The sequence below is a fragment of the Grampus griseus genome (assembly GCF_964374135.1).
Source record: "Grampus griseus genome assembly, chromosome: 6".
Lineage (NCBI taxonomy): Eukaryota > Metazoa > Chordata > Mammalia > Artiodactyla > Delphinidae > Grampus > Grampus griseus.
Window position 1 is genome coordinate 6,998,247 of NC_139000.1, and position 18,410 is coordinate 7,016,656.

At 38.7% G+C, this 18,410-nt stretch overlaps 1 protein-coding gene across 1 annotated transcript in view; it reads right to left on the reverse strand.

The window, feature by feature from the left end:
• Positions 1 to 18,410, reverse strand: part of NUP188 (nucleoporin 188) — a 45,002-nt gene that overhangs the window by 24,023 nt on the left and 2,569 nt on the right. The window contains exons 2-11 of the mRNA XM_082656610.1: positions 13,474 to 13,528; positions 12,403 to 12,476; positions 9,497 to 9,581; positions 8,852 to 8,932; positions 8,329 to 8,373; positions 5,281 to 5,373; positions 5,025 to 5,144; positions 2,660 to 2,871; positions 1,164 to 1,278; positions 318 to 518 (exon numbers count right to left, since the gene is read on the reverse strand). Of these exons, the coding sequence (XP_082512736.1) occupies positions 318 to 518; positions 1,164 to 1,278; positions 2,660 to 2,871; positions 5,025 to 5,144; positions 5,281 to 5,373; positions 8,329 to 8,373; positions 8,852 to 8,932; positions 9,497 to 9,581; positions 12,403 to 12,476; positions 13,474 to 13,528 (1,081 nt within the window). The remainder of the gene's footprint in view (positions 1 to 317; positions 519 to 1,163; positions 1,279 to 2,659; positions 2,872 to 5,024; positions 5,145 to 5,280; positions 5,374 to 8,328; positions 8,374 to 8,851; positions 8,933 to 9,496; positions 9,582 to 12,402; positions 12,477 to 13,473; positions 13,529 to 18,410) is intronic.

An 18,410-nucleotide genomic window follows, 5' to 3' on the forward strand; every position in this document is an offset into this window, starting at 1 on the left:
ATAGTTCAAACTGTATCCACCATTTACTGCCAATTTGTTTCTGTGGGCAAATTCCATCTCCCTCAGTCTCAATTTCCTAATGTGTAAAATAGGATGATAAGCCCTAGTGCACAGTATTTTAAGGATGGAACAAGATATTGTACAGAAAGTGCCAAGCACGTCTGTCACAGTAAATGCTCTATAAAGGTTAGTTACAAAACTATTTTCATTATCCGTGTCCTTGACAATTACTATTATTATTATCATGACTCATTAATGAGCTTCTGCCTCGCTCTTTGCCCACTCTCATGCTCAAACACCAATAGCCCGAGCCTCACATCATTTCCCCCACTGGCCAGTGAGCGGAGTAGTCGGGTCAAATACTGAAATACGTTCAGCTGGATGGCTGTGCCACCTATCTTCCGGACAACACTGCTTGTCTCTTCTGGATTCAGGGTGTGACGGAGGAGAGCCCAAGCCAAAAGCACTGGGGTGTGATGTGGAATGTCCCCGAAGGTCAACATCAAACGGTCCATATCCTAATGAAAAGAGAAAACAATGCCTGTGTCACTTAACAGAAAGGGTCAAGACCCTTCCAGAGGATCCTTCACCATGCTTTATAAGTCTTCCATTCATCCTCAGTGGCCCCTCTCTCCCATTCTGACATTTTACTCTTCCCAAGCCACAGCCACTTCATTACTAGACCCCTCAATTACTCTTCCCTTTACCCCCAGTTTTCTCTCTTGATTTTAAGTAGTATTAAGATTATAACATACATGTTCAAATAGAGACTCCTTAGAAAATTTCCCTGATCCTTCTAGAACTTTCTCAGATCTCTCCTCTTTTTCTATCTTTCTGACCATCCCATCTCATGTTCTTCCCCTTTCCTCTTCTTTCACAGGCTACATGAATGCAGATAACAGCCAAGGTTCTGTCCTTGGGCCTCTTTTGTCATTATATCATCTCCCTGAGTCACTCTACTTGTTCTCACAGATTCAACTCTCACCTCTGTGAAAATAACTAACAAATCTGAGACTTCTTCCAGATCCAATTAACTTCTTAACAATGTAGAACCACAAATTCCACAATAAGGAAAATTGTATGTGGCAGTATAGTTGAGTGGTTAAAAACTTACTACTAACTACAAACCATCTGAAAAAATTAAGAAGCTGCTCCAAGTTCACCTGACAAATAAGCCCGTCCTGGGCAAACTGGTGCAGTTCTCTTCTGTCATCCAAAGCACACTTATGCAAGGATTCAATATCCATGCCTTCCACCAGGATAAGGGCACTGAAGTAGCTGGAAAGAAAAATATCATGGTGTCATACATGCTACTCAGAAACTCAATGGAGACTAAGGTGAAATGTAAGACACTTTAGTGTCAAAAAGGTTGAGTTATTTTACATTCTTTTTTCATACCTTAGTATGAAAAAGAATGTACTTCTAAATGTACTTCTAAATCCAATATGTATTTTACAATTCCAGCACATCTCAATTTGACCAGCCATATTTTATTTTTTTGGCTGCACCACTCAGCTGTGGAATCTTAGTTCCCCAACCAGGGATTGAACCCAGGCTCTCAGCAGTGAAAGCGCAGAGTCCTAACCACTGGACCACCAGGGAATTCCCATGACCAGTCGTATTTTATTTTTTAGTTTTTATTTATTATTTATTTTGGCCGCATTGCGCAGCATGTGGGATCTTAGTTCCCCGACCAGAGATCGAACCCGCACCCTCTGAAGTGGAAGCTCAAAATCTTAACCTCTGGACCATCAGGGAAGTCCACCAGCCATATTTTAAATGCTTGGTAGGCTCATGTGGCTTCTGCCTATCAAAGCACAGATCTAGTACTGAAGGTTTCTACAGCCACCAATTACATCTAGGCCAGATCAAATGTCTCAATGGTCAAGTGTGTATTTTTTTTTAATATTTTATTTATTTATTTTTGGCTGTGTTGGGTCTTCGTTGCTGCTCACGGGCTTTCTCTAGTTGCAGCAAGCGGGGGCTACTCTTCGTTGTGGTGCACAGGCTTCTCATCGCGGTGGCTTCTCTTATTGCAGAGCACAGGCTCTAGGCGCGTGGGCTTCAGTAGTTGTGGCGTGCAGGCTCAGTAGTTGTGGTGCATGGATTTAGTTGCTCCATGGCATGTGGGATCTTCCTGGAGCACGGCTCGAACCCGTGTCCCCTCTATTGGCAGGTGGATTCTTAACCACTGTGCCACGAGGGAAGTCTGTCAAGTGTGTACTTTTGTTCACAGAGGAAACAGGCCTCAAAATGTGGATATACCCATTTCCATAAAATTCAAAGTACATAGACTATGACGTCAAAGAGGGCAGGGAATACATCTCCCCTATTTATCACTGTCTTCTTGGCATTTGCACAGTGCCTGGTCTACAACAGTTGCTCAACGAATTTTTTGTAGAACGAAAGGATGAACTATTAGATGAAAACAGTAAGTAAAAGAATAGAATGTGATACTTATTTTGAGAAGATATCCCTCTCAATCCAAGTCTTCACTCCCTGAATGACCTAGAACATGGTAGTACGCCCATCTATTTCCCCACCCATTAAGTGAAAAGTATACCTAGCCCCCCCCTTCACCCATTCACAGGACCACTCTAATATCAATGCTCTAAACTCTAAACATTGTACAAGTTCTGAGACCTCAATTCAGACTTACCCAATCCGATCCACAAAAGGATCCATGGTCTCATCTACCAGGTGCCTGTTAGTCTGCCTACTACCAAATCCTTGCTCTTTAAACATCTTGGTTAATACCAATAGGTCAGTAGGTGCCATCTCAAAGTATGCATGATAAAGGAAAATAATTTCTAGCAGCATGGATTGCTCCCGAAGGCACTGAACAAACCAGCGAGACACCTGGCGCTCAGTCTGCACAACCAATGAAGAAAAATGGGAGAGAAATAAAGTCAGATTTTAAAACACATTTAAATTCTTCGAGTTATTTTTATTAGGTAAAACATGTATAAAAATAAGATTAAAAAAAAGTATCCCCTCCCTACAATTCCTATTGCCCAGTCATCCAAATCTATCCCCAGAGGCAACCACTGTTAGAGGTTTTTATCTTTCCTTCCAATAATATACCACACACATTCATTCATTCCGACTAGTAGTTGCTGGGGGCCAGGGGTCACAGACTAACTGCAAACTTACTGGATAGACAGAAATGTTCTATCAATATATACTGATCATGAAGGTGGTTACTGCATATAACTATATACAACTGCCAAATTCAAACTGTACACTTAAAATGAATGAATTTTACTGGATGTAAATTATATCTGAATAAAGCTGAGGGATGCTACAGATGTGTCATTTACACAGTCATTTCATGTAAGTGTGAATGTATCTATAGGATAAACTCTTAAAGTGGAACTACTAGGTCAAGAAATATGTGCTTTTCAATTTTTAGATATTGTCATAATGTTTTCCATTAAAAAGTATATAAATTCAAACAGCAAAGTATGAGTGCCCATTATCCCATCCCTTGGATGTGAGTTTTGTCATGTAAATATGTATTTCATTTGCCTGTTTTTCTGTTCGGTTTTGCTTATTGACTTACAGGTGTTCTTTCTATTTCAAGAACCCTTTAGGCTATGAGTTTGTCTTTTGACTTTGCTTATAGCACTATTTTTGTTTTTTTGCCTTGTAAAAGTTTTTGATTTGATGTTGCCAGGTTTATCTTTTCTTTTTTCTTTTATGGCTTCTGAGTTTTACTTTATTTTTATTTATTTATCTATTTTGGCCACATGGCACTTAGTGCTCTGACCAGGGATCTTAGTTCCCCGACCCGGGATGGAACCCGTGCCCCGTGCAGTGGAAGCACGGAGTCTTAACCACTGGACCGCCAGGGAAGTCCTGTGTTTTACTTTAAAAAGTCTTCTCCAATCCAAAAAAATAAAAACAAAACTACCTCCCATGTGTCTTCTAGTATTTTTATAGTTGAATTTTAAAAATTTAAATCATTGATATCTCTCTGATTTTCTTCTGGTAGAAGGAATGAGATAGAGATACAGTTTGATTTTTCTCCAGATGGCTACCCAGTAGTTCCAACACCATTTATTGAAAAACCCAACATTTCCCCATTAATTTGAAATGCCACCTTTATCATACACTAATTCCCTATCAGCATTTGGTCTACACTAGACTTTCTACTATGTGCTATTCATCAGTCTATTTATTCATGTACCAATGCCATGCTTTAAATTATTTTAGTCTTACTATCTAATAAAGCTTATCTTCCTTTCTGAAAAACTTCCTGGCTATTCTTATTTATTTTTCAAATGAATTTTAGAACCAGCTTGTCTAGTTCCAAAATAAAAGGCAAAGCAAATACTTGTTAGTATTTTTTCTAGGATCACAGTAAATTTATAGATTAAAATAAGAAGGACTGGCACTTGGTGCTGAGTCTTTATTTTCAAGAAGGCACCATGTCTTTCCATTTGATTATGACTGTTTATATCCCTTTAGCATTTTAAAGTTCCCTTCATTTAGATTTTGGATTATAGTAAGCTTATTCCTGAGAAATTTATGCTTTTGTTGCTATTACAAGTGAGCTCCTTTCTTCTATTAAGTATTTTAAAGAGCTACTGTCTGTATTTTGGTTGAATTGTTTTAATAAACATAATAATAATTTCAAAACAAAAAAGGTCATGTTCTAATCTATAAATGCACATTGGTTTAAGGTTTAGGATAAAACAATTAGACTAGTGTCACAGACTTAATAGATAATGATAATAAAGAAGATGAAATCTTGGGTTTAGAGTTTCATTAACCACTAAGAGAATATTTCAGGTAAGAAAAAAAGTAAATTAACTGGAGAGACAAAGTCAAGGGGAAGGTCCAAATTAAATACCATTAGTTAAAGTCAATGTTTTGATTCATATCACATGTTTAAACTATTCTAAAGAATGACAATTTATAAATGTTTTAAGTTCATAGGTGAATAAATAATTTCACCTAGAGCTCTATGAGCAGATATACAATTTTCCTGAGCGTTACAGGAGGGCCCAATAACCACATACCATGAGGTTTCCATGTGTCTCCCATGTTGGTGCTTCAGTTTTATAAAGCTCTTCAAATTGCTGTCTATATTTTGTAACTAGTTCCTTTTCCAATTTATCAACACAGTCTGCATATTCAACCTTAAAAAAAAATCCAAAACAGTAACTTATATGTTGAGTAAAAGGTAAATATTCAAATGAACAGAAATATGAATAAATTATAAAAAGGATTGAATTTTACAGGGTAAAGAGAAACAAGAGGACTAAATGGGCTTACCCTATAGGGGTGTCTTTCATCTTGGAAATAAGTGAGAAGGTGTAAGACACAACGAAGAATATACGTTCTTTCTTCATAGTAATAATCTGCAATCTGGGAAGAACCCAAAGATTCAAAATCAGTTACTCACCTTTGCATGGAAGATATTCAATTTTAAATTTATTGATTAAAAAATCACTTAAAGATGTGAATGAGGGACTTCCCTGGTGGCGCAGTGGTTAAGAATCCACCTGCCAATGCCGGGGACACGGGTTCGGGCCCTGGTCTGGGAAGATCCCACATGCTGCGGAGCAACTAAGCCGGTGTGCTACAACTACTGAGCCTGCACTCTAGAGCCCGTGAGCCCAAACTACTGAAGCCCGCACGCCACAACTAGTGAAGCCCACATGCAGAGAGCCCGTGCTCCGCAACAAAGAGAAGCCACTGCAATGAGAAGCCCGCGCACTGCAACAGAGTAGCCCCTGCTCGCCGCAGCTAGAGAAAGCCCACACACAACAATGAAGACCTAATGCAGACAAAAATTAATTAATTAATTAAAAAAAAAAAAGATGTGAATGGAAAAATTAGATCTGTATAAACAATCACAGAAATGGAAACAGTGTTAGGCCAAAAGAAAGCAAAAGACCTTCATGAACTAGGATACAAGTAAAGTTATACAAGATAAAAGGAATTATTTAAAAATATAAACAAGTTTTCTAGCATGACTTCTCAGTTGGGCATTCAAGTAATAAACTGACTATAAACTGACAGGCCAGGGACTTCCCTGGTGGTCCAGTGGTTAAGAATCCGTCTTGCAATGTAGGGGATGCCAGTTTGATCCCTGGTCAGGGAACTAAGACCCCACATGCCACGGGGCAACTAAACCCACACGCTGCAATTACAGAGCCCACACGCTCTGAAGCCCACAAGCCACTAGAAAGCCCATGTGCTGCAACTAAGACCCAATGCAGGGCTTCCCTGGTGGCGCAGCGGTTAAGGATCCACCTGCCAATGCAGGGGACACAGGTTCAAACCCTGGTCCTGGAAGATTCCACATGCTGCGGAGCAACTAAGCCCGTGCGCCACAACTACTGAGCCTGCGCTCTAGAGCCCATGCTCCACAATGAGAGGCCGCTGTAATGAGAAGCCTGCGCACAGCAATGAAGAGTAGCCCCCACTCGCTGCAACTAGAGAAAGCCTGCGTGAAGCAACAAAGATCCAACTCAGTCAAAAATAAATAAATAAATTTATTTTTTTAAAAAAAGACCCAAGGCAGCCAATAAATAAATAAATATTTTAAAATAAATAAATAAACTGACAGGCCAAATACATGAAAGCAAATATAAAAATACCATTAGTATATGTCCTAATTGCTTGTAACTGATGTACCCAGTTCTCACTAAATACCAAATAGGAAACTACTTCAGAAGTCATGGTCAAATTCCATGTTAAAATGAGATCCTATGCCCACTCTCACCAGTTCTATTCAACACAGTATTAGAAGTCCTAGCCACAGCAATCAGGGAAGAAAAAGAAAAGGTATCCAAATTGGAAGAAAAGAGGTGAAATTGCCATCACATGCAGATAACATAGAAAACCCTAAAGATTCCACACAAAAACTACTAGAACTGATAAACAAATTCAGCAAGGTAGCAGGATACAAGATTAACATACAGAAATCTGCTGTGTTTCTTTACAATAACAATAAAATATCATAAAGGGAAAGTAAAAAATAATCCCTTTTAAAATCACATCTAGATAATCAACAACGACCTACTGTATAGCACAAGGAATTCTATTCAATATTCTGTAAAAACCTATATGCGAAAAGAATCTGAAAAAGAATGGATACATGTATATGTAAAACTGAATCACTTTGCTGTACACCTGAAACTAACACAACATTGTAAGTCAACTATACTCCAAAATAAAATAAAAATTTTTTAGAAAGGAAAAAAAAAGAAAATCACACAAAAAAAAACAAAAACAAAAAACTTAGGAACAAACCTGACCAAAGAGGTGAAAAACTTATATGCTGAGAACTATAAAATGTAAAATACTGATAAAGGAAATTGAAGATGATTCAAAGAAATGGAAAGATATCCCACGCTCTTGAACTGGAAGAATTAATATTGTTAAAATAGCCAGACTACCCAAAGCAATCTACAGATTTAATGCGATCCCTATCAAATTACCCATGACATTTTTCACAGAACTAGAACAAATAATCCTAAAATTTATATGGAACCATAAAAGACCCAGAACTGCCAAAGCAATCCTGAGGAAAAAAAACAAAGCTGGAGGCATAACCCCCCCAGACTTCAGACAATACTACAAAGCTACAGTAATCAAAACAGCGTAGTATTAGCACAAAAATAGACATATGGGGACTTCCCTGATGATCCAGTGGTTAAGACTCCACACTTGCAGGGGGCGCAGGTTCGACCCCCGGTCAGGGAAGTTCCGCACGCCATATGGTGCGGTCAAAAAAAAAAACAGACATATGGATCAATGGAACAGAATAGAGAGCCCAGAAATAAACCCACACACTTACAGTCAATTAATCTTTGAAAAAGGAGGCAAGAATACACAATGAAAAAAAGATAGTCTCTTCAGTAAGTAGTGCTGGGAAAGCTGAACAGCCACATGTAAATCAAGGTCAAAGATACAACACTTCCTCACACCATACACAAAAATAAACTCAAAATGCCTTAAAGACTTGAATATAAAACATGATACTATAAAACTCCTAGAAGAGAACAAAGGCAAAACATTCTCTGACATAAATCATAGCATGTTTTCTTAGGTCAGTCTCCCAAGGCAATAGAAATAAAAGCAAAAATAAACAAATGGGACCTAATCAAACTTACAAGCTTTTGCACAGCAAAGAAAATCATAAAACAAAAATACAACTTTGGGGGTGGGGGGAGATAAAGAAAGAAAGATAAAGAAATTTAAAACTTCAAATTAATCCTACTGCATTTAAAAAAGCCAGCAATGCTCAGAACATGGTCAAGAATCTGTTGCCCAATTTTACATCAAAGAATGGAAATGGTGACTAGCACTGACCTTCAGGATTAAGGCCTGGCTCTGCCTCTCATCTTGCAGTACCGTCTGAAAGAAAAAAGAACAAAGAGCCATCTTATTAGCAAAATCAATTAATAAAGAAAAAGGTAAACATCTTTACCTTACCCTTCAAGATTATAATTGCCCGTTCATTTCTGGATACATTTTTTTACCTAAGTGTATCCAAGTCTGTGCTCAAATCCCTGCCCCTCTCCTCTGGCCTCAAGTTCCTCATATATAAAATCAGGGGCTGGAAAGGCTAGATGTTGTCTCAGGTCCTTTTCAGTTCTGACATCCTGCGATTCTATGATTAACATGTCAGTCTTTGACCTCTCGGCCCCTCCAATTCTGAGGACAGACCTCGACTTAAGCATATGTTTTTTAAAGGCTTTACAAAGTCTTTCCTGAGAATGGCTGTATCTGATCACCTATCTCTGTTGCAGAGAACTGGCACCAAAATCCTGAATTATCTAAAACCAACCAGGAAAAGGATAAAGGTAGAAGGGAGCTGGACATAACTACAAACCTTTAGTGAGTCCCGAGTACCTCTGTAATCCTCTTGAAGGTAACACTGGAGTAACTGCACACTCTGTTCTTCATCAAGACCCTGAAAACAGAGGTTACAAGGGAGGAACAGCCACCTCAGGTCAGAAACCACAAAGAGCACGCAAAGCAATCTAAAGATTTGTTCTCTAGAATGAACACGGAACTTGAATAAACAAAAATTATTTTAAAAGATTTCACACAACATAATTTTAACCCAAATAGGAGAAAAAAGGAGCAGCCACTGACATGTAATTTACATGCCAGTTAAACTTACATGTCAGAAACAACTGTGCTTATTCACCAAGAACATTAATATAGCAGCAGGCATGATCTGGGTTTCCAAAATGAAAAGGAAACAGCCACATAATTAAATACAATCTAGGCGACTTAAAGAACACCCCAAGTATGCTGAAGAAAACTCTATGATATGCAGTAAACAGGGTCAGGCAACTTGACTTGTGGCTTTTAGCAAGAAGAGTTGCAACTTGGGCATTTCTGAAATATAATATGCTCAGTTTAATCTCTAAAACTGAAATAAACTGAATTTTCACTAACAATCACTAACAACAAAACCACACATATCCACCCTGCAGGTAATAAACAGCCAGTGCTAATTTTTACTCACCAAAAACTTGCTGATTCTTAAACCCAGTTCCTTCAGTGGTGAAGCTACATCTTTATTAGCTTTCACTTTTTCAGCTGAATTTGGACTATGAAAAGAACAGTGAATCATTTCCTCATTCTCAATGACCCTCTAGGGGTTTAAAACAAAAATATTAAAGATATTTTTACCACAGACCTTTTTCTGCCTTTTAGGTGCCTATAAAATACACATACATGCGCGCCCACAGACACACACACACACACAAGCTCACCTCTACAGACTTTACAACACAAAGCTATGTCTAAGTAATAAATACAGTATACGTCTGTTACAAACTATAGTTATAACTATATTATTTGTAGATCTACTTAGTTACATTAATTATTTTTGATCCTTATAACTAGCCTGGAAGGTAAACATTACTATCCCCATTTTACAAATGGAATTACCAACACTTAGAAAGAATAAATAACTTACCAAAAATCCCACAGCTAATAAAAAGTTGAGGTGAAATTTAAAACCAGGTCTGTTAGTATACATATATATATTGTCTATGTACACTCAGAAGGCCTAGAAGCTATGACATTCCAGTAGCAGCACGCACACCCAGCACCCAGATCTTTATTTCTAATACCATTCTCTAACAAAAGGTATCGGGACTCCTTGGAGAAATGGCTGATTCTAGAGCTGGGGTGGGGAAAATACCAGATGAGCTTGGAGCATCTTGTAATGCCAGAAAGTAAGAATATACTCAGAAAACAAAAGCATCGGGACATGTCAAAACCTCAAACAATGCCCAATGGCCAAAGCTGGAACAAAGTAAAAACAAAGTATGAAATATACATGAGTCCATAATGATTTAAATAAATGAATGAATAAATATATATATAAATAAATGGGGAAGAAGGGAAAAATCTTCCTTACAGAAGGAGTTCCAGTAACACACATATATGCTACCCCCTTCAGGAGGTAGTTTAATTTCACTACACCCACACACTGAAAGCGGGCTATACTGAGTGACTCACTTCCGAAAAATAGAGTAGGGAAAGAGAAAAGAGTGACTTTACAGAAGAGATACTTGGCAAATGCTACCTTACCCAAGTGAGCAAGGTTAACATCACCAGTGACTTCATGTGGATAACATGTATCCTCTGCCATGATGTGATAAGAATGGTACTTCACCTCAGTGTGAAGTACCCACAACCCACAACCTCAATCTAATAATGAAAAAAAAAAAAAAAATCAGACTTCCAAATTGACGGTATTCTACTACAAAATACTTGACCAGTCTTCCTCAAAACTATTCAAGGTCATGAAAACCAAGGAAAGACTGAGATACTGTCACAGCTAACAGCTAAGGAGACATGACAACTAAATGCAATATGATACCCTGGGCTGAATCCTGGAACAGAAAGAGAACATTAAAAAAAAAGTTAAAAATGTTTAAAAATCTGTGTTAAATTCAAATTAAGCCTGCAGTTTAAAAAAAAAAAAAGTCTGTCAGACTTTAAAATCCCATGCTACTACAAAAGGAACTTTTGTCTTTAAAAAAAGAAATTCATACCACAAATGCCCATTCTGTGAACTAAAGCATATTGTTGTTGGATTTTTTCTTTTTTTTTAGAGAGACTCTCACATTTCACAGAAAATCCACAACACAAAGGCTAGTATAAAGTTAAACAATAAGATCTGAAAGAGGCAACACAGAATGATGATTAAGAACACAGACACTGGAGTAAGACTGCCAGGTTCGAATCCTGGTTCTACCACTTACTAGCTGTGTGACCTTGGGCAAGTTACTTAACCTCTTTGTGCCTCAGTTTCCCCATCTGTAAAATGGAAACAATAATAATAAAAATACCTACATGTGATAACATAGTGCTTATATTCTTTTTTCAAGTCCATATATTCTGGATACATAGTAAAGTATTTACAGATAAAACAACATGATGCCTGGGAGTTACTTCAAAATAATTATGGGGGAAGGGTTAACAGATGATCAAAAAAAGAAAGTTCTTCACTAACCTAAGAGAATGAAGATGGAAGGCGAAGATGTAATAAAATCAACAGGTGTTCAGAAGTAGAAGGGAAATGAGGGCAGCTTGAGAACTATGATGCATAATAGAATGAGAGCTGTACTAGGAATTAAGATAAAAGAGTCTTCTTTTTTAACCACTTTCTATTTTATTATTGTTCTTTTCCACTGCCGAGCAAAAAAAATCTATATATTCAAACAAAGAACAAAAATAGGGCTTCCCTAGTGGCGCAGTGGTTGAGAGTCCACCTGCCGATGCAGGGGACACGGATTCGTGCCCCGGTCCGGGAAGATCCCACATGCCGCAGAGCGGCTGGGCCCGTGAGCCATGGCCGCTGAGCCTGTGTGTCCAGAGCCTGTGCTCCGCAACGGGAGAGGCCACAACAGTGAGAGGCCCGCGTACCGCAAAAAAAAAAAAAAGAACAAAAATAGTACCTATCTCAAAGGGCTGTTGTGAGGATTAAATAACTTACCGTAAGTCTACTGCTTACAGCAGTAACTGGTACATAGCAAAAAATACATGAGTGTCAGCTGCTATTTTGTGTCAGCATTGTTCACTGCTATATCCTAGCATTTGGTGCTGACGGTCTCTCACACAAACATGATGGACTGAAATAAGTATTAGGAATCTTAATTGAGTATTTAATAAATCCTCATCCCTGGATACTAGGGTTATACAACGGATTCAACAATACTGTATTTCCAGAAGGAATTTCCTTTTCTTCAACAGAGAGAAAAAAATGTCCCCTACTCTTTTTCCCTGGTTAGCCAAGTTATATACCCTCTGATCTAACTAACCCAGTAATATCACAGAATCCTACATGAGGGTGGTTTCATCTATGTCAGGTTCCTCAGGGGAATTACTCAAATGAGACCCACAGAATAGCCATACCTGGGAGGTTTATAGTAAGAAAGCCCTTCTAACAGCCGCTGCCAATGTTTATTCAGCTCTGCCTCAATCTGATTCTGGAAAAGAAGAAGGAAATTATACAAATGCAATTTTAATCAGATTCCAGGATCACACTGAGGATAACATATTCCTTTGAGTCTTTTTTTTTTTTTTCTTTTTTCTTTGAGTCTTTTTAACATGCATTTTTCCCCACAGTTGAAATAATTTTGGATATAGAATTCTGTAGCCTGCTTTTCTTTGCTTAACATTCTAACATAATGATTTAACCTTATTATGAAAATCTTGATAAACATCCTTTCTAGTGGTTGCATAATATTTTATCAAGTGGCTAGATCATGATTTATTTACCATTCTTCTAATGTTAGATACATTTAAGCTGGCTATAATTCTTTATTTATATGAATAACACTATGGTAAAGAGCTTTGTGCCCAAAACAATTTCTTTCTTTTAAAATATATTCTCAGACATGGAATTATCTGATGAAGGCATATCAAAAAATGTTAAGGCTCTAAAAATGATGTTAACATTCATTATGTTAATTACAATAACAACACTAGTAATAATTATATGTCATCTTAACACTTTAGCCTCACAGAGTCAGAACACTCAGGGATCCACATGAAGAACTGTTCTTTACTGATTATATACTTGGAAATGTCCTAAAAACCTCAGCCTCTGTGACCTAAGCAGCTAGCTAAACAGAAAAGGAAGAAAAGGCAAGTCAATATGAGACAGAGAAAAGGCCTGAGAATCTCTGTTAGCCTATGGTAGTAAAATGGTGTTTGTACCCCTACTCTCAGCAGCCAGTCAAGTAGCACTGGTATCTTTTCAGAAAAGGAATCACTGAGGTACAAAGAAAAGTGGAGATTTCGAAAACTTCAACAGCTAGGCTATAAGACACACTGCATTTCAGCAAAGAGAAGTGGGGAATGCATAATGTCTATTTTAGGAATAATAAAAGGTGTTTACTTCCTATTTCAAAGAGAAGGGCATTTTTGGTCATGTAAACTACACAAAGAACCACAGAATCCATTCAAGAACACACCACTTACCAGTTCTCTCAGAGCTGACCTTCCAAGCAAAATTGTCCACAGTTCTCTACTACTCCTAAAAAATGAGAGAAAGCAGAGGTAATCTTGCTCTTTCGGAAAAAAGAAAAATGTATATTTTAGAATTAATGAAACACAGTAATTAATGAATTACAGTACATCTTCTATGCTAAGAAGATGCCTCAATTTAGTATTTCTATCTCCTCCCTTCTCATTAAAACGTAATGACCAATAAGGAACAAAAATCCAGAAAAAGACTAATCTGTTTCAGGACTCCCAACACCTTCAGAAAATTTTCTAAATACATGACATGATGCACTTTCTCAATCCAGTAAAGTCTAACAGTCATTATGAATGGCACTACGTTCATTCAATCATTAATGAATTCTCACTAGGTACCACATGCAGTGCTAAATACAGGAGATTAAAAAAACACACATGAGGAGCAGGGCCAGGTCTTGGTGTCAAAATGGCGGCCTCCAGGACAGCTCATACCGATGAGTATCCCCAGTACCTCCACCACCAGTGTCCTTCACCCCGCAGTGAGCCGAAGCTGCCCCCCACACCGCACCTCCCCAGAAGGCCCTCCAAGACCATCAACTCATCATTCAACAACAGGCGTATTTCTGGAGAAATGTGGCATCTCTGGGGAATATGGATAGAGTGATGGAAAAAACAGTGGCTGTTCAAGGGCTTATCATATACATCTTATCAGAATCTACTTCAGATTTATATTAACTTAATTCCAGGAAGATTCCAAAAGTGAGTCCTTTAAAGAATGTACATCACAGCAAGAGGAAGCAAAAAAAAAAAAAAAAAAAGTAGGAACAGAGTGAACTGGTGAATCCATCTCCCAGAACAGGCTTTGTCTTCTCTCTAGCCATGGAGCCATGGAAGCAACTTCTGCTTCTGACATTACAAAGAATTTTCATATATCCTTTGCTCAGATTCAATTATTATTTGTTTTATTATTTTCTTTCTCCCTCTTTGTGTGTGTGTGTATAACTGTATTATATATACAACACAAAAATGCTATTTGTGTACCTGTACACACACATATTTTTCCAAAACTATACAAAATTGTATTAGAGAGATCATATTCCTTTATCCCTAGACACTTCAGTGTATCTTTCTTAAAAGCAAGGACAACTTCATACATAGTACAACAATTGAAATCAAGAAATTTAACATTGATACCAAAAAAATACCCCCCACACACATGAGATATAATCCCTGCCCTCAGGGAGCTCTTCAAATATACTCCCAACCATGTGCTAACCCCAGTTCCTTCCCTCATCCATGGAAACATGTTTTGTGGTTCTTTTTTTAATCTAGAATTAAATTTCAAAATGTAATCATTAAGAAATTCTCTCGGGCTTCCGTGGTGGCGCAGTGGTTGAGAGTCCGCCTGCCGATGCAGGGGACACGGGTTCGTGCCCCAGACCGGGAGGATCCCACATGCCGCGGAGCGGCTGGGCCCGTGAGCCATGGCCGCTGAGCCTGCACGTCCGGAGCCTGTGCTCCGCAACGGGAGAGGCCACAACAGTGAGAGGCCCGCGTAATGCAAAAAAAAAAAAAAAAAAAAAAAAAAGAAATTCTCTCAAGAAAGGATTATGGGGAATTCCCTGGTGGCGCAGTGGTTAAGAATCCGCCTGCCAATGCAGGGCACATGGGTTCGAGCCCTGGGCCAGGAAGATCCCACATGCCACAGAGCAACTAAGCCCGTGCACCATAACTACTGAGCCTGCACTCTAGAGCCCGTGAGCCACAACTACTGAGCCCACGTGCCACAACTACTGAAGCCTGCGCGCCTAGAGCCCATGCTCCGCAAAAAGAGAAGCCATCGTAATGAGAAGCCCACGCCCCGCAATGAAGAGTAGCCCGCGCTCACCGCTACTAGAGAAAGCCCACGTGCAGCAACAAAGACCCAACACAGCCATAAATAAATAAATAAAAGTAACAATTTTTTTTTTTTTTTTTTGCGGTACGCGGGCCTCTCCCTGCTGTGGCCTCTCCCGTTGCGGAGCACAGGCTCCAGACGCGCAGGCTCAGCGGCCACGGCTCACGGGCCCAGCCGCTCCGCGGCACGTGGGATCTTCCCGGACCGGGGCACGAACCCATGTTCCCTGCATCGGCAGGCGGACTCTCAACCACTGCGCCACCAGGGAAGCCCCAATTTTTTTTTTTAAAGTCATAAAAAAAAGAAAGGATTATAAAAAGCATAGGGATTATATTTTGGGAGATCCTAAATAAGCCCTAGAATAGTAACCTGAAATAATTAACACTGCTTAGAAAGCCTATTTTCAGAGAGACGATGAAAAGGTCCTCATAAAATATACTAGACAGTTAACAAGAATGCAAGTTATATTAACTACGAGGATAAATTGAAAAATCTTTTCCCCATTAAGACAGTAACACAAAGCACTAGCCCTATTTAAAAATGTTCAGGATTTTCCCATCAAAAGAGGATGAAAGACACCTAAAGATTATAAATCTTTCCTAAAGGTTAATGCTTTTAAGAAAACAACTTCAATTCTGCTGAATCAATAATCACCAACTCCCACAACTGCACTGTGGAATCACTAATCATCTTTCTGATAACGAGAGCATTCACTATTCAAAAATTAGAAGACTAGATCCAGTTGATGAAACAAATATATCTCTTTGTACTGATAATCCATATTAAAAGGTACAAATAAGCCAAGCCCTAAGAAATTAAAGACAGAAGCAAGCTCACTATTTAAAGAAATTTATAGTAAATTTTGGAAGAATGCCTTTTGTAAAGAGAATAATTATCATCTAACTTACTTGTTTGATAAATCTGAGTTAGCAAAAAATAAAGGGGGGGGGGCTTTAAAATGGCATATGCTTTTACTTTACCAAGGATAGCTTCTGGTTTGCACAAAACAGATTAGATACCTATTATATAATAAATAGCTAATAATGGGGCTAACATTACATCACAATTAATGGAAAGAAATTTATCATTAATTGAAGGCTTTTGTATGCCTGAGCTAAATTATTCTTTTTTATTTTATTATTATTTTTTTTTTTGCGGTACGCAGGCCTCTCACTGTTGTGGCCTCTCCCGTCGCGGAGCACAGGCTCCGGACGTGCAGGCTCAGCGGTCATGGCTCAAGGGCCCAGCCGCTCCACAGCATGTGGGATCTTCTCAGACCGGGGTACGACACAGCATGTGGGATCTTCCCACACCGGGGTACGAACCCGTGTACCCTGCATCAGCAAGCGGACTCTCAACCACTGCGCCACCAGGGAAGCCCGAGTTTGGCTTTTTTATATTCCATATGTAAGTGATATCATATAGTACTTGTCTTTCTTTGTCTGAATTTTTAAATTTTCCTAACACCCTCAAGTTCCATCTGTGTTGTCTCAAATGGCAGGATTTCATGTTTCTCACAGCTTAATAATATTCCTTTGTGTATAGATACCAAATCCTCTTTATCTCTTAATCTGATGATGGACACTTAACTTTGTTTCCATATCTTGCCTATTGTGAATAATGCTGCAATGAATGTGGGAGTCCAGATATCTCTTTAAGATAGTGATTTTATTTCCTTTGGATATATACTCAGAAATGAGATTGTTGCATCACATGTAGTTCTAATTTTAGTATCTGAGGACCTCCATTCTATTTCCCATAGTGGCTGTTCAAATTTACGTTCTACCAACAGTGTTACAGGTGTTCCCTTATATGTCAAGGATTTTTTTTTAATAAATTTATTTATTTATTAAAAAAGAACAAAAAAATGTTCTAAGAGTATTTCTCAAAATGTAGTTGGTCCTCAGCCCAAACAGCAAAATCAGCTGGAAACAACATAGCAACGTTGCAGAATCCTGGTCATCACCCAGAGCTACTCTTTCTCAGAGGTTGGGCATGGGAAATCTACATTTTAAAATGAGTACTCAAATGAATTCCTAAATTACCACTGCTCTAGGGCATCAGCTTGTCTCAGAGGAGCAGGTAAAAGACCTGGTCAGTATAGATCTTCTTTGCCTTTTTTTTTTTTTTTTGGCTGCTTTGGGTCTTTGCTGCTGCACATAGGCTTTCTCTAGTTGTGGAAAGTGGGCTTTTCATTGCTGTGGCTTCTCTTGTTGCAGAGCACGGACTCTAGGTGCGTGGGCTTCAGTAGTTGCAGCACGCGGGCTCAGTAGTTCAGGCACACAGGCACTAGAGCGCAGGCTCAGTAGCTGTGGTGCATGAGCTTAGTTGCTCTGCGGCATATGGGGTCTTCCCAGATCAGGGCTCGAACCCGTGTCCCCTGCATTGGCAGGAGGATTCTCAACCACTGCGCCACCAGGGAAGTCCCGATCTTCTTTGCCTTTTATGCTTGATATAGTGGCTTTTTTTTTTTTTTTTTTTGGCGGGGAGGAATGGGGAGAAAAAGATTCTGCTACAAAACAAAACTGGAGATAGATCACTGCCCTAGAAAAATACAGTAATTTTTACACTTACTACTTAAAAGAAAAAAAGTTAGCTATTTCTTTAGAAATTAAGACTCTCATTTGCAAAACTAAGTTATATTATGGTCTTTTTGTTTTAAGGTGTCAAAAACAATAATGTTTATTGAGAATGAGTTTGATAACAAGATTAGCCAACATTTATTGAGCAGTTATGTAAAGCACTGTGCTAAGTAAGTCTTTAATGCTTTGTCTTACTGAATATTTCAACTTACTTATGAAGCAAATACTATTATTATCCCCATTATCTCATCAGGAAACTAAGGTTTCAGAGTGGTTAAGTAAATTCTGTTAGACCACAAAGCTAATTTATAATAGAGCTAGGGCTTGAACCCAGGTTTGCAGGACTCCAGAGTTCAATCATTATATTACACTGCCTCAAGCTGCACCCAAGAATTTCATGCTGCAAGCAGGCAAAGACTGAGGCGAAGCCTTCTGTCCTACAGTGGCCAGCCACTTCC